Source organism: Metopolophium dirhodum, chromosome 8 (genome assembly GCF_019925205.1).
Source record: "Metopolophium dirhodum isolate CAU chromosome 8, ASM1992520v1, whole genome shotgun sequence".
Lineage (NCBI taxonomy): Eukaryota > Metazoa > Arthropoda > Insecta > Hemiptera > Aphididae > Metopolophium > Metopolophium dirhodum.
In genome coordinates, this window is record NC_083567.1 from 25,329,919 (window position 1) to 25,348,015 (window position 18,097).

At 28.5% G+C, this 18,097-nt stretch overlaps 2 protein-coding genes across 2 annotated transcripts; one reads left to right on the forward strand and one right to left on the reverse strand.

The window, feature by feature from the left end:
• Positions 1-11,399: 11,399 nt before the first annotated feature.
• On the forward strand, positions 11,400-16,583 carry LOC132950523 (uncharacterized). The gene is made up of 2 exons (XM_061022022.1): positions 11,400-11,876; positions 15,301-16,583. Exons 1-2 carry the CDS (start codon positions 11,572-11,574, stop codon positions 16,217-16,219), a joined length of 1,224 nt encoding a protein of 407 aa, XP_060878005.1. The 5' UTR covers positions 11,400-11,571; the 3' UTR covers positions 16,220-16,583.
• On the reverse strand, positions 12,253-16,733 carry LOC132950524 (uncharacterized). The gene is made up of 3 exons (XM_061022023.1): positions 16,577-16,733; positions 15,113-15,266; positions 12,253-13,049 (listed from the first exon to the last, which is right to left on the reverse strand). Exons 1-3 carry the CDS (start codon positions 16,731-16,733, stop codon positions 12,407-12,409), a joined length of 954 nt encoding a protein of 317 aa, XP_060878006.1. The 3' UTR covers positions 12,253-12,406.
• Positions 16,734-18,097: the final 1,364 nt, after the last annotated feature.

Below are 18,097 nucleotides of genomic sequence, written 5' to 3' on the forward strand. Positions count from 1 at the left end.
GCATTTTTATACGTTATGATTTATATTTTTTATATGTAAATTATAAACGCCTTGTTGTTAATACTGTTATAGACATTTGTTGTTTGCTTTTTCTCTAGAAATTGACTCTTTGACGAAATGCGTCGAGTTCATGCGCGTGATATTCAATATATAATATATAACTATTAACATAGAGTATTCTATGCTATTAACTATCTGTATAACCTGACTTCGCCCGTGAAAAATTAACAAATATAAAATATAGTGTTATATATAGGTAATAGGTTATATATATCTTGTGCCTGTCTCAGTTCGCGGGAAAATATCGGAACCGGTGCTTTGTGAACTAATTGAACTGAAAAGGACTTTCTTAAGACCAAATCTCGTTTATGAATCTCATTTTAGTCATAAGTATAGCTTAAGCAATACTTATTCTTAGCATCGACTATGAATACGAGTGAATACGACCCTTAATGTTTGGTTGTAGTCACAAGCCATAACTCGCACGAAATACTTCTTTCCATCTTATAGTCTACAGATATCCATACGTCCGTTCGTTCCAATTTTAAATTATTGAGTATTAATAACCTATAAATCAATGCATACGTTTGTTAAATATTCAGTATTTAGGTACACATAATAATATTAAGAAAAGTATTCTGCTTCCGGTTATAAAATTGAAAACGTTTTTATCAGAATATAATTTAGTGTTGTAATAGCAGCGCGGTAACCTCTATACATAGGTATATAGGTACTTCAAAATTAAAATTTATGTAAAATCATTTTTCGTATGATATACCTACTCGAAAATTGACCGGGTATTATTGTGATGAGCGTGTTACTTTAAAAAAATCAACCGGTTAAATAGGCACATACAGTACACGCGAAAACTTGTTTCAAAAACACTGGCCCGCGCTGAGGGTGCAGCAGAAAACTATATAGGTGCGCGTATTATACTTGTCACGAACCGATCGCTCAATTAGAATATAGCGCGTCGCTCGTTAAAAAATCGAAATTTCAAACACGTATTAAACACGCCACATTTATGTGTGTACACATAATAATAATTACGGGTTTTTAATGTTTCCGTATAATATAATGTGCCGGGTAAGAAGCGCCCACGCCCGTTGCTCGGTAAATTTCGGCGCGTTAAACGCCGTGAGAAAATCAAACACCGGCGCGATCGTAGAATTTGACAGCTATATATGTACCACCTGTAGGTATATACACACTTGTAGGCGCTCGCCCTTAAACTGCTCTCGCGGACCCGCAGCACCCACGACCGCGGGGGGATAGACGTCCGTGAAATAACATATTATATACGTATGATGTGTACCTATACGTGAAAACTTAATACGCGATATAGGTATTTAGCCAGTTTACATATTATTATTATTACATATCGTGGACAGTGAGATGTGTAAAATAAAGAGAATAATATTATGTAGGAATAAAAATGTGTCTATAAAATATATGCTCGCGCATATTTATAGACATATAATAATATTGTGTTTTAATATTATGTGTACACGTCGGCCATTAGCGTACCTATATATATATATGCTCCCATATAATATTATCCGTCTGCCCGACGACGTCGGTAAAATCGTCTCAAACGGGTCTCTCAGCGATTATCGCGTCACCTCCCGCTACATTATAATGTACATACCTATACTTATATATGCTTATCATATACATAATATTACAATATAATATACACTCGGGTAACTGCAGCACACACACATTATTTTGTACGCACGTCGGTCGGGCCGTCACGCGCGCGCGTGTGAAAAGAAGAACTCGCGGCCGCGAGATCGTGCTCGGCGATTAGGGTGCGTTTCGAAACACACCGCACCGTGTCTCGAATTGACGGCTTGTTTGTATATTATGTGTACCTTATAATAGATTATATTATGTGTGTGTATATATAAGTATAATATGTATGTATGTATGTATGTATGTATGTATGTATGTATATACGGTCGCGGCGGTATATCTGCTGCAGCGTGAAACCGCTTCCGGAATATAATATTATTATACGCCTGCACCGCGGTCGGAAAGCCATTGACTCGTTAATGGGCCCGATGAAGACAAATAAACAAACAGACGAACGAATAATAATATAATAAACACGGCCGTGAAAATCTATAATACGCGATCTGCGACGATCCCGCTGCAGTAGACTCGTCGGGGATACTCCTCCTGCAGCGCGATCTAAATATATTCGAGATTGAGGTCCCCCCTCAAAATATCCCATACTTCAAAATATCATCCCCGGTTAAAACTTATTCCTAATAGCCCATGTATAAATTAATATACTCATTAGTATTGTCCTATATTATTAATTCATATATAATCATATTTATTAAATTAAATTACATTTTTATATCAAACATTAATACTATATCGTACTTTAAATATTATATTTGAATTAGTAATTAATTTTATACTAACGAGTCATTACTATTTATTTCATATTACTATAATATTTATAAGGTACCCACCTTAAATACATAAATAACAATATATTATATACTATTATTTTAATAAACTTAATTTTTGTTAGTTAAAAATTATACGCTATGGCTATACCTTTTAAAATACCTAGTGGTATTGACCTAGTATGGTCGAATTTTCACAATTATGAACTTTACGAATTACGTGATTAACGTCTATCCAATTTATCGTATACTTTAAAGTTCGTCAAATAATAATATGTTTTTGATTCTGGGGAGCAATATTATTTCATAAACTATAAGGTACTCACCTAATAATATTTATGAAATTATTGTTGCATCAAAAACGATAGAATAATAATATTTTTTGTGTAAGTATCTACTTAAAGTTATATTTTCATTAGATAGTCATATTAACCAACTCTTGTTCTGAATTGAGTATAATATAATATAATATTATAGTTATCATATTTTCGTGATATTCATTAGGTACATTGAATTATATTGAGTTCTTATTTCAATGAAAATGATAAAGTAACATAAACTACAACAAATAGGTACACACTAATATACTATAATATCTGTTATTATACTTATTACCTATAAAAAATTATAAACAGCTCATTTCAAAAAAAATTATGTTAATTTTATACGTTCCAAAACCAGTAGTTTTAAATAGAAATAACTAGTGTATATTTATAATTTTATTTTGTAATTGAAAATATACTGTGAGTTTCAGTTTTACGTTTTTTTTATAATGATTAGGTATATAGATACATAAAAAGCATTATTATAATAATATGAAATAAATTGTAATGAGTAATATGAAAATGAAAATATAATTTTAAGTACGATAGTAAGTTTGATACAAAAAGTTTAATAAAATTTAATAAACGGAATACAATTAAATAAGAGAATATATAAAGATTATATCTGTGGCTTGGATCTAAAATGGCCAATCTCATTTTTTCCAACTTTTGACAATAAATATGGATTAAATGTCAGATTGGTCGTTTTAGAAATATAACTAAATAATTTTTTTTTGCAACATTGGCCTAATATCTCTGTGATTATTAGTGTAAATTTAATACTCTCTTATAAAGTATAGTGATCGCCACTTAATCACTTTTGTATGGAACAAAACTGATAAAATAAACCGATTGATAACACTAAACAAAAATTGAAAAAATAATAAAACGTACGTCAAATCAAAAAATGAATGTATTATCAAATTGAACACACACGCATAGTTATAAAAAATAAATAATATATTATTATATAATAAATAAAATAATATTATTCACACTATAAAAATTAAAATTAAAATACATATTAACTATTACTAACTTGTTAATAATTCTTTGATTGAAGTCTGTTATTTTTGTACTGTTAAAAGATCATTGATAACATATTAAAATGTTCATATTTGTAATGCGGTTTAAAATTTGACAAATTATATTACACTCTTTTTCGTAAAACTCGTTGGCCCACCCTAATTTCAGAAGGACTGAGGTGTTTTAGTATCCATTTCCAGAGTTGAGATGGAATTTGTTCCAAAAGGAACGGGATTTCTGGAACGAGTTTTTTTACTCCAATTTTTTTAATTTAAACAACACTAAATAGGGTCTTAAAGGCCTACTCGGAACTCAAAAGGTACATACTGTGCACAAGCTTACCACTAAGTCCTAATCGACAGACATTTTTAGAGATATAATCGACAGTTCTACATACACTTACAAGTTACAATATGTACTATATCATTGATTATAAATACTAGTATTTATAATCAATGGTACTATATACACTATACAGTTACTATGCTAATTATATTGTAAACCTGTGGAAAATAAGTTAGGACCTTGGTTTCGTTTTTAGATTGTAGATCTGTGATCTGGATAGACCGATGTTGAATAATATTATAATATACGTGTACCTACTTATGCATTAGGGTATCCACTTATTATTATTGAGATGGGAAAAATTTCTGATTTTGGTGACTTAAACGCGCGGTGCAACGGGATACGGTGCAACGGGTTTTATAGGATACCTATACTACTTCTACAATTCTACACGATTCAGTAAGTAATTATAATACAATCATCCGATTTATATTTTTTTGGTAAACAATTTAAAGTAAACTTAAATATTTATTTATATAATTATTAGTAAAATATAAATTCACTGCAGTCTTAGGTATTATTACGTATAACCTATAGCTAAAATATTTTATGACACCTTCGTAATTTTCAAGGAATTTGATTTAAAACTTATTCGTGCATAATATATATATATATAATATAATTAAAATATACACAACATATGACATGTGAGCAGGCGCGGACTGGCTGGGATGCTGGGATGCTACAGCATCCCTTGCCCTAAAATATATTTGCCTAATATTATTTATTATATATTTAAAGACTCTAGACACCTAATGAACAACAAATTGTTACCAACTTACGATTACTAGTAATCTATAATATTGTACAACTTTGATTGTAAGTTTTTTGTAACTTGGTACTTATTTACGTGTTTAACGTATATTCAATATTTTTTCAAAACAAAATAAAATATATTAATATTTTATAAATAATCTACATGTATTAAATTTGCCCCAACAATTTATGTTATTTGCCCTTTAAATTGTGTAGCATCCCGTGCCCTATTTTACCAGTCCGCGCCTGAACTGGTCCGTAAGTTTATAGACATTCTAATACATTCTCCCGGCAGTGTCAATAGACACAGTGTTTGAGAAGTTATATTTTTTTGGTACCTAATTAATTTACAATATGAATTATTATAAGTTACCTATGTAGGTACTTGTCCAAAACTCTACTACCGGGAAGCCATTGGTATTTATGGTACAGCCTTACAAAGTTCACGATTTTCAGTGTTTTACGCACCCGTACAACGCTTTAAAGTTTACCGAGCTTAAGTATAACAAATTAATTTTTTTTTTAATCTAGGTAAGTCAACGTTTTAAAATTGATGATGCAAAAATAATTCTGACACCCACCCATGGTGGATTTACATAACAAGTCGAAGGATGTTTTTGATTTTAATTGTTCGAGCAAGCGCAGTGTGCGAGTGACTACACCGGATATATTATATGAAAATACCAAAAAGTTCAATTAGCTATAATATAACTTAAAAATAAGACTGACCGCCAAATTCAGACTTCTCTGTCGTTTTCAGTTAAAAACTAATGATTTTCGGCAATTAATTTTTGAAATATCGTTCATAATTCGTTGTAACTTGTAATTTATATACCTATTTTAAAAATATTATTCGTGGGTAATTGAAACGTCTAAAATGTATTATTATATACAAATATGATAATAAACAAATAATAATAACTCAACTTAACCGGCTACGGTATTAATAATATTTAATAATATCAATATAAGTATAGTACCTATACAATATCCTAGGCTGTCAAATCGTCTCCACTTGGAATCGTTTTTCGTATACAATGATATTATATCATTGAATTCAAATGTAACACTATTCATAACAGTCACCCACTTGTACCCTACTGTTCAGCAGAGTCACTTCCAAATTTTATTTTTTTTTAATTGACCTCCCTTCTTATTTAAATTCTGACAAACGTGTTTTGGTTAAGTATATACGGCCCTGTCTACGGCCAGTAAAACAATTAGGATTCTTGGGGTCCCGGACAAAGTCAATGTATTGGACCCTGAGGTATATGTATACAACATTTGTTTATAGGTTACCTATACAAAAATAAATAATGATGGCGATTTTTTTTTTAAGAACCTAAAAAATTTTATGTGAAGGCCTGCTGACCAGTGTATTGTTATTAAAATATAACTACACTTTTAGTGTTCTTTTTTTTATTATAAATATTAATTAAAGCTTTCCACGCATACAAGTAACTCAATAACAATAAAACAATAAAACACTATAAAAATATAATTTTAAAGATAAATATAGGTATTATTATGGATAAATAGGGGCCCCTTGTTCTTTGACAACAAATTAGATAACATGATAAATTATAAAAATAGATATTTTTATTTAATATATTTTATTTGATTTAAATATTAGATTACAATGCAATTATTTAAAAATTTAAAGTAGATGCTGTGAGCCGTCGGGGCCCCTTGAGCCAACGATTAGCAGCCCTCTACAGGGGCATTGCCCCGGCTGCCCCTGCGGTTGTTGCGGCACTGTTATAACTGGTAATTCAGTTATTGATATTATAATATATATTTATACTATTTGAAGAAAAAAAGCATATAACTAGAGCAGTAAAGCAATATATTATATATTACTATAGTTTAAGGATTATTAAGAGAATATTTTTGGATTTTTTAGAACATATTCCCTAACGTCGGGCGTAGTTAGTACTTGGATGGGTGACCGCTTGGGAACACTACGTGCCGTTGGCATTTTTGATTTTTTTATAAACTTTACTTCTTTATTTATTAAAAGAAAAAAATTTAAGTAAAATTTGTCGATTTCAGTTCATACAAATGATTTAAACTTACGTGCCATTCACTCCAAATTCCCTTAGTCCCTACACCCTTGTTTTGTCAATATAAATAATGTCCATCGCGTTTACAATCATTAACAATTCATAACTTTCTTAATTTAATTTTGTTTAGTTCGCCAAAGCATTCTGGCCAATTAATATACCTACTTTCACTAATTATACCTACTTGTCTTATTCTGTACTGAAACGTAATCATATAGAATATAATATGCCTGTTATTATTGATTAATGTATTATCTATTAATTGTATACCTACGCACCTTTACAAGTCATTATATTATTTTTTTGTTATCGCTATAAACGTTTTGTATGTCAAAATAAATGCCATTCGATTTTATGTGTCAATACTCAATTTAGTCGTCGTTTGCCTTTGATCTTTGCATATGCAGTGAAATCTCGATAACTCGAATCGATGACAGGCACAAAAAAAAATTTAAAAAATTAAAAAAAAAAAAAACACACATTGTAAAATCAATACATTCATCGCTTCGCTCAGAATCTAAAATAGTATCTATTTTAAATATATAGACAAAAATAATTTAACCACAAGTTAAATTAAACGCTTACTTTTGAATATTATTATTTTAATTTAACACCAATATTTAAATAAGTTTAAACACTGATAATTTTTATGAGGCATAAAAATTAATTTTAGACTAATTGGACTTTATTTTTGGGTCTGTCGTCATATTTCGGAGCAGTAAAAATACCAAGATTTTCAACTTTAATATCTTTTCTAGTTGGTAGTTTGTAGTGTCAAAAAGTAACATATTCTCCGTACTTGTTTTAATAGTTTTAATTAATAAGTAACCAAGTTTTCGACAAAATCTATTCTCTTATTTTTTTTAAATTAAAAAACCAATAACCGTATATCTTGAACTGTTCACCAAAATATGTTTATATTAGCAATTTTTATGCATGGAATAATTTTCAAAATATTTTAACTCTTTTTGAGAACTTTAGAAATTTTAAATTTTCGAATTTTTTTGTTGTTTTTTTAATAATTGTTGATAAAAACTTTTGCTTTGTCAAAAACATTGAACATTTAATACAAAGTGTAACATTAGTTCTTATTACTGGAAGAAAAAAAAAGTTGAGGGTTCCTCATATGTTTTTTGTGAGTGTTTTAAGTTTTTTACAATTATTGTTCATATTTTTTAAAATTAAGTTCATAATTCATATTCAATGGTATTATTTAATTAATTGGTCATTACAATAAAACAAACATTGACACTGACTATTACAGACACCATGTCATGTTTTGAATTTATTAAAGCTATTATTTTTGTAAAATAGAAAAATAAGATAAAACAAACTGATAATTTAGTTTTTAGATTCTGAGTGGAACGATGAATGTATTGATTTTAAAATGATGTGTTTTTTAAAAATTTTTTTTGTCTATGTACACAATAAGTATTCGAAATAATGCTTCGATTTTCAACTTCAGTATCTTGTGCGAATAGAAAGTGAATATTGTTGGTGGTTAAGCATTTAAAGTTCAAAAATTGACAAAATAATGAAAAATCACGAAAATTAGCAAATTATTTTGAGTTAAGAAAAAACTTAGAATATTTTTTCGGTTATTTTGTTGAGATTGTATAATATTATTCGTGGGTACTTGAAACTTCTAAAGTATACTAATATATTATATCTATGATAGTATCACGGTTTTTTGTTGATGTATAACGCGTTATAAGTACCTAATGGATATTATAATATGATTAATTTGGAATTTATTATAGGTCAATTATTTTTTTAATACTATAGATAAGTACCTATATAATGTCTTAAACCTAGACTGACATACCGTCTACGCTCAGAATCGTTTTTCTTACACAATGATATTATATCATTGAATTCAAATTTAATCCCATCCATTATACAGTGATCCACTTGTAACCTACTGTACAGCAGAGCGACATCCACCAGCCCGCCTTTTTTATTATTAATACTTCAATGTTGTAATAAATGACAAAAAAAAAATGCATGTATAAATAATTTTTTTTGTTAGGTAATTTGTTCAAGGTTTATTAGGTAATTACTAATTACAAATGTAAAGATTATCTAAATGATCTTTAATCTTAATGATATCTTACAAAATAATAAATAACTACCTAAACATATTTGGCAGTATTTGTGTATTATTTATGTTTTTATGTAAAAGGTTCATAATAATAATAATAATACTGCTGTATGCATAATACATAATAATAGTATTGGAAACATTCATAAACACAACATATCTGGAAAAATAATAATATTTTATTTGGTTAGATACTAAGTGTAAAATGTTTAAGTATATATTATACATTTATACGTTTGTCTATTAGATTTATAAAGATTTATAAAAGTATAGAATAAATATATTGAGTATTAATGTACAAAACTACAAAAGTGTATGAGAACATAAAAAATTAATTGACACTATTGGCTTCAGCCAAATTACCAAAACACCAACAATTGTGTTTCTATAAAAAAAAATATCTATGCATAATTAATTTTAAGATAAAAAAAAATCCTTAAAATGACATAATATAAATAAAATCACAAAATTCGAAGTAGGATCAGACATACTGTACTAAATAAAATCACATAACTAAAAAAAAAATTGAAGGATGGTGTTGGCGCCCGCAGGCAAATGCAGTTTAGAAAACAAAAAAAAATGTAAAAAAATATATTATTGTAGGAATGCACATTTCAAAGTCTATACAAAAAATTCAACTAGTCACATAACAAAAAAAAAAAATTGAAGGATGGTGTGGGCGCCCGCAGGCAAATGCATTTTAGAAAACAAAAAAAAATTTTTAAAAAAATATTATTGTAGGAATGCACATTTCAAAGTCTATACAAAAAATTCAACTAGTCACATAACAAAAAAAAAAATTGAAGGTGGGTGTGAGCGTCCGAAGACAAAAGAATTTTATAAAATAAAAAAAATTGAAATTAAAAACTTCAAACTAAAATGTCCAGAATCTTAAACAGAAAAAAACTATTCAAAATATTTAGTTCATTAATGATGGATTATTCAAAGTGCACCAGATTTTCAATGTTCAAAAAGTATATACAAAAAATTCAACTAGAGTTACATAACAAAAATAAAAATTGAAGGAGGGTGTTGGCGCCCGCAAGCAAATGCATTTTAGAAAACAAAAAAAATTAAAAAAAAAATTATTATTATTAGAATACACATCACAAAGTCTATACAAAAAATTCAACTAGAGATACATAACAAAAAAAAAAATTGGAAGACGGTGTTGGCACCCGCAGGCAAATGCATTTTAGAAAACAAAAAAAAATTAAAAAAAAAATATTATTATAGGAATACACATTACAAAGTCTATACAAAAAATTCAACTAGTCACATCACAAAAAAAAAAATTAAAATTGGGTGTGGGCGCCCGCAGGCAAATGCATTTTAGAAAACAAAAAAAAAATTATTGTAGGAAAACACATAACAAAGTCTATACAAAAAATTCAACTAGAGATACATAACAAAAAAAAAAATTGGAAGAGGGTGTTGGTACCCGCAGGCAAATGCATTTTAGAAAACAAAAAAAAATTTTTAAAAAAATATTATTGTAGGAATGCAAATTTCAAAGTCTATACAAAAAATTCAACTAGTCACAAAACAAAAAAAAAAAATTGAAGGAGGGTGTTGGCGCCCGAAGACAAAAGAATTTTATAAAATAAAAAAAATTGAAATTAAAAACTTCAAACTAAAATGTCCAGAATCTTAAACAGAAAAAAACTATTCAAAATATTTAGTTCATTAATGATGGATTATTCAAAGTGCACCAGATTTTCAATGTTCAAAAAGTATATACAAAAAATTCAACTAGTCACATAACAAAAAAAAATTGAAAGAGGGTGTTGGCGCCCGCAGGCAAATGCATTTAAGAAAACAAAAAAAAATTTAAAAAAATATTATTGTAGGAATACACATTAAAAAGTCTATACAAAAAATTCAACTAGTTTCATAACAAAAAAAAAAATTGAAGGAGGGTGTTGGCGACCGGGGGCAAAAGCATTTTAGAAAACGAAAAAAAATTGAAATTAACAACTTCAAACTAAATTGTCCAGAATCTTAAACAGAAAAAAACCGTTCAAAATATTTAGTTCATTAATGATGGATTATTCAAAGTGCACCAGGTTATCAATGTTCAAAAAGTATATACAAAAAATTCAACTACAGTTACATAACAAAAGTTAAAATTGAAAGAGGGTGTTGGTGCCCGCAGGCAAATGCATTTTAGAAAACAAAAAAAAATTTTAAAAAAGATATTATTGTAGGAATACACATTACAAAGTCTATACAAAAAATTCAACTAGTCACAAAACTAAAAAAAAAATTGAAGGAGGGTGTTGGCGCTCGCAGGCAAAAGCATTTTAGAAAACAAAAAAAAATTGAAATTAAAAACTTCAAACTTAAATGTCCAGAATCTTAAAGCCGTGGTTTCCTACAACCACGCATCCGTGATTGCGTGGTGCGCGATGCGCTATTGCGCGATCAAACTTGCGTGATGCGTGATGCGTGTTGCGTGATGATGTTTTGCTACACAGTGCGTGATTATGAGTGCGTGATGAAAATATTTGTCAGTTGGTGTCCAGTTCTTCGCCAAAATGGACGTGTTGACGCTTTATAATATTTTAGAAGACGAAGCTGACGAAGAACTGTTGCTACTTGCAAATTATTTCAGGGATGAAGAGGACGAAATGTTTATTGAACGAAGTAGAGAAGGATGTTATAATATTTTAGTTGAAAGACGCCTTATAGATAACGAAATTAGATTTCGTGCATATTTTAGGGTATCACTTGAACTATTCAATTATATATTAGATTATATTAAAGATGATATAAAAAGACGTCCAAGTAACAGAGTTAAAAGACCAATATCACCGGAGGAAAAACTCGCTCTCACTCTAAGGTAAGTTAATTATGATATTATAATTATTGAATATTCAGTAATTGAGATTTAAAAAAAAATAGAATATATCATGTTAGTTTTTAACAAACAAGTACATAATTTAATTTATTTAAATATTATTATGATTTGAAAAAAAGTTATTGTTGCAGGAGACATATTACATAAATACTAAAAATGGTTTAAATAACAATATAATAACATGTTGAAATATAGGTACATCATATTATAACACCGGTATTTCATTTTAATTAAAAACAAGATTAACATTTAACAAGATGTATACATACATTTTAATTATTTAAGTATAGTAACATTTACTAAAATGTTACAAAAAATTGCCATCCATATATCTGAAATTGTAGATATTTTGTTATAAGCAAACTACACGTTTTACCTTAAATACAAAAAAAAAATAAAGAATACAAATATTTCTTAAAATAAAATAAAAACATAACAACCCTTTTAAAATGAAAATAAAACAAAATATAAAAATAATAACACCTAGTTTTAACAAAATATGTAAAAAAAAATTAATAATCATTATTATAATATTGTAAAAAAGCATAACTGGAGTTTGCAGCTGTGGTAGGGCATGAAACACTGCTTGTTGCAGAAGTTGCAGAACTCGAAGAATCTTCTTCGACAAATATTGTCGGAACTATTTGTTTTGATGGAATAGGCGATACCGGTACAATTGGTTCTACGGAAGTTGTATTCGAAGCCTTTTCCTTTATTGCGCGTAATTCCAATTCGGAAATAATATTAAAAACCCTAGTTTTTGCTTCTACGGCCAATTCTGGGGGAAATGTTGCCACTGTCGAAGCCATGCTTTTAAAAAAAATTTGAATTGGATCATTACATAATTCGCCTAGTCTCATCTCTTTTAACGCCGCCAAACGCTCCTCTCGCCCTTTCTTAATTTCCTCAATTATCTTATCCTTTGTTCCAATTTTTTTTGGTTTTTCATACGGTTTTCGAAATCTGTCTGTCAAACTATCACGTATTTCATTTTCCAGTGGTTGATCGACTATCGAATTATCTGTTTCTAATGAAACTTGACCAGAATTATTAGAAAAACAATTTTCTTCTGACTCCGCAGTTTGATTAAAACTTTCATTTTCCATAACCTCTGAATAGTTTAAGTTTTCATTGTAGGCAATGTTCGACTTAGTTCTAGAAATAATTTTATAAATCATAAGATGTTTGAATTTTAAGCAGTAATATAAAAAAAGGTGGATAAGTGGATGTCGCTCTGCTGTACAGTAGGTTACAAGTGGGTCACTGTAATGGATGGTGATAAATTTGAATTCAATGATATAATATCATTGTATAAGAAAAACGATTCTGAGCGAAAACGGTCAGTCAGCCTATGATTTTCCCAAGTATATTTGATGATATTATTGTGAATAAAGTAATTTAATTATAACCTATTTACGTGGAGCCTTGTTTTAAATTTTCAATCCTTAGCCATAAAAGTTAAAAATTTATAAATTTTTAACCACAAAATAATTAATAAATTATAAATTTCATAAATGTTGTCAACATTTGAACTTTAAATGCTTATAAAAAAAAATTGTGCCTATGTATTTTTAATATTTTTCAAATGCTATTAGAACGATATATCAGGAGCCTTATATTCAATTTTCACGCTTTTTTACCCAACAAATAAAAATTTATTGATATTTATAGAAAAAAAAACTAAAAAAATTGAAAACTGACAATGTCCGTAAACAGCTCAAAAAGAGTCAAAATATTTTCAAAATTTTATGGTGTATAGAAAATGCTAATATAAACATTCAGTGAAATTTTCAAGTATCTACAGTCATTCGTTTTTTAATTACAATAAAATAAGAAAATTGTTACATGAGAAATCGAGTAAATATCAAATGTTGTAAAAATATAAATTTCAGACGCTCATAAAAATTTAATTTAAGTTTCTTGTAGACATTTTTTGTTCTTATATTACATTTTCAAATCTTATATTTAAAAAGAAAAATTTTTATGAATTCTCAACTCAAAATAATTTGCTATTTTTCGTGATTTTTCCGTATTTTGTCAAAATTTGAACTTTAAATGCTTATAAATAAAAACTGTGACTAAGGATTTTCAATTTTTTTCATCTGCCTTTGAAACAATAACCTAGGAGCCTTCTATTAAATTTTCAAGCTTTTTTACTCAACAGATAAATTTTTATTGATATTTATAGAAAAAAAAACTAAAAAAATTGAAAACTGACAATGGCCGTAAACAGCTCAAAAAGAGTCAAAATATTTTGTAAATTTTATGGTGTATAGAAAATGCTAATATAAACATTTAGTCAAAATTTCATGTCCCTACGGTCATTTGTTTTAGAGTTACACCAAAAACCAAAATCGATTTTCTCGAAAACAGATTTTGCGTAAAAATTCCCGTTTTTCCTTAATTTTTCTTTTGTTTTTGACGTCGCTTGTGAAAACTACTGGGAAATTTTTACTTTTGACCCCCCAAAGTACCAACTAGATTCACTTTCCTATCAGAAAAGTTACTATTGAAGAAAATCCAAGCACTTTTACTGTCCTAAAAGGTGATGACAGACACAAAAATAAAAAAATAAAAAAAAAAACACATATCATTGTAGAATCAATACATTCATTGCTTCGCTCAGAATCTAAAACACACATCATTGTAAAATCAATACATTCATCGCTTCGCTCAGAATCTAAAACTGGTCGGGGTGGTAGCATTTTTGCATTTTGGGTGGATGTTTAAGATTCTCAGTGAAACGAAGAAGTTATTGGATCTACAATGGTGTGTGTTTTTTTTTTCAAATCTCGATATACACTTACTAGTATATATTTAAATTTTAAACTCATAATATTCATCATTAATATTATGTAAGTTCTAAAATTAATTTGTGTTATTTAGTAAAAAATAATCGAATTCAGAAATTATTGAAATATTCTTGTGGTAATTCTGAATTATTTTAAAGTAATACCATTTTATGTATTTGTTTAAATATTAATAAAAATAAAAAAGATACAAAAATATGGATAAAAGGTAAAAATTAATAGACTTTACTACTCGTTGTAGTATTTACTATTTAGTTAAAAAAATAAAATATTTTTATACTACAACAATTAATCTCAAAATAAAATGTTATCTCCGAATTTTATGAAATGTTGATTAAAAATTTAAATACATTTATAATATATATACATATACGTATAAAGTAGCTTAATAATAATAATGGTTTTTACCTTCTTTCATCTTCAATGTTGTTTAAGAAACTTAATGCATCATCGTTATACTTTGATTTTGTCGGAGCTGCTGAACCAGTACCTAATTTACGTTTTTTCATATTTTTTTTGTACGAATCTCTTACTGTACGCCAACGTGTTTTGCAGTCGTTTACTAAAAATAATTTAAATGTATTTACATTTTACAGATTTTTAGCAACCGGAGAGAGTTACAGATCTCTTTCATTTCAGTTCAGAATATCGCACAGCTGGATAAGTACCATTATAAAGGAAGTACTTGTAGCTATTTGTAACCGATTGAAAAACATAACAATGCCAGAACCTACCGAACATAGTTTAAAAAAAGTATCCAATGATTTCTATGAAATGTGGAATTTTCCGAATTGCTGCGGCGCTATTGACGGGAAACACATAAGGATCGTTTGCCCTGATAGCTCTGGATCACTATATTTTAATTTTAAATCATTTTTTTCCGTTGTTCTATTGGCTTTATGTGATGCGAATAACAAGTTTCTAGTGGTCGACATAGGGTCATATGGAAAAGAAGGAGATGCAGGAATTTTCCCTAAATCAAATTTGGGAAAATTGATTTCAACCGGAAAATTTAAATTTCCAGACCCAGAGTGCTTACCAAATACTGATATAGTCGTGCCTCATGTATTTGTTGGTGATGAAGCGTTTAAATTAACGGAAACAATGATGAGGCCCTATCCTCGAAATCAATCGAAAACAGATCAAACGAAAGCCATTTTTAATTATCGTTTAAGTCGAGCGCGAAGAACAACGGAAAATACGTTTGGAATTATGTGTCAAAATTTTCGAGTATTTTTTACTCCAATTAATATTCTTCCTGAGACAGTAGACAACTTAATAATGGCATCGTGTATTATCCATAATCTATTACGAGATGAACGAATGGTGTGTCCTACAGATTCAACAGAAAAAGATCCCATAACGGACGTACAAACGAACATGATACAATTAAGTGCAATAGGGGGAAATGCAACACATGAAGCTTTTCGAGTCAGGGAAACTTTTAAAGATTATTTTAATAGCAGGATAGGATCAGTGAGCTGGCAGCAAAAACACGTCACACGAACTAATTGAAATAATATTATTGTATACATTGGGCTATTTTTAAAAGTATTTTCTATAATTTCAATTTTGTTTTGTTTTATTTTATTTGGTAATTTTAGAATAAAGTAGAATAAATATTTATTTTTTCTTGTATTCTCTTATAATATTATTTAATTTAAAAATAAACTCCATATTTTCCTTATATTATTTAAAAATGCATTATTTGATTGTGCACTACGCCTCACTAAAAACCCAAGAGTCGCCATATAATATAAATAATATGAAATTCCGAATCTAAATTTGATACAATCATAATAATAAATATTTAAAGAGTTTAATTATATTGGCTATTAATTATTTTAATAATCTTTATCCAATAATACATACCATTTTTTCCTACGAAGTGTGAAATTTCTTTCCAGGCGTTCTCTTTGACTGAATTATCCTTGTAATTTTTGTCGCTTAATTTGTACAAAACAGGATAATTTCGGACACATTCAATAAGCTTTTCGTCGTCTATGGAGTTAAATGATTTTGACTCCATACTTTTTTTGAAAACTAATGAATGATCTAAAATATTTATTGAATTTGGCAATGATTTGCACTTTGTCAATGAATAAGCATGTTTTTAAATGAAATGTATGGAATTGATACTTACCTACTAATTTATAATTTGAGTAATATATGCAGTTATTATAAGCAATAAATATTTAAATACAATTTATATTATATAATAAATAATAATAAATATATTATAATATTATAGAAGGGTATAAAATATTTTCGTCCTCCGCTGCGTGACACGCAAATGTTGCTCTACTAGCGACTGTTGCGCGATTGACGTGCGTGAATCGACAATCGCGCGCGTGAATATTCACGTGCGTGAATTATTGATAAACACAAATATGGTTTTTCATGGTTTCAACTTTTGCGCGATCACGCATCACGCATCGCGCACCACGCAATCACGGATGCGTGGTTGTAGGAAACCACGGCTTAAACAGAAAAAAGCCATTCAAAATATTTAGTTCATTAATGATGGATTATTCAAAGTGCATCAGGTTATCAATGTTCAAAAAGTATATACAAAAAATTCAACTAGTCACATAACAAAAAAAAATTGAAGGTGGGGTTGGCGCCCGCAGGCAAATAGATTTTAGAAAACAAAAAAAAAATTTGGAAAAAAATTTAGAAAAAACTATTCAAAATATTAAGTTCATTAAAGAATGATTATTCATGGGGCACCAAGTTATCAATTTTCAGGTCAATACAAAATATTCAACTAGAGTTACAGTGCTAAAAAAAAAAAATATGAAGGGAGGGGTTGGCGCCCGCAGGCAAATAGATTTTATTGTATGAATACTCATTACAAAGTACAAACTAAAATGCCCAGAATCTTAAACAAAAAACACTATTCAAAATATTTAGTTCATTAATGATGGATTATTCAAAGTGCACCAGATTTTCAATGTTCAAAAAGTATATACAAAAAATTCAAATAGTCACATAACAAAAAAAAATTGAAAGAGGGTGTTGGCGCCCGCAGGCAAAAGCATTTTAGAAAACAAAAATAAATTTTTAAAAAAATATTATTGTAGGAATACACATTACAAAGTCTATACAAAAAATTCAACTAGTCACAAAACTAAAAAAAAAATTGAAGGAGGGTGTTGGCGCTCGCAGGCAAAAGCATTTTAGAAAACAAAAAAAAATTGAAATTAAAAACTTCAAACTTAAATGTCCAGAATCTTAAACAGAAAAAAGCCATTCAAAATATTTAGTTCATTAATGATGGATTATTCAAAGTGCATCAGGTTATCAATGTTCAAAAAGTATATACAAAAAATTCAACTAGTCACATAACAAAAAAAAATTGAAGGTGGGGTTGGCGCCCGCAGGCAAATAGAT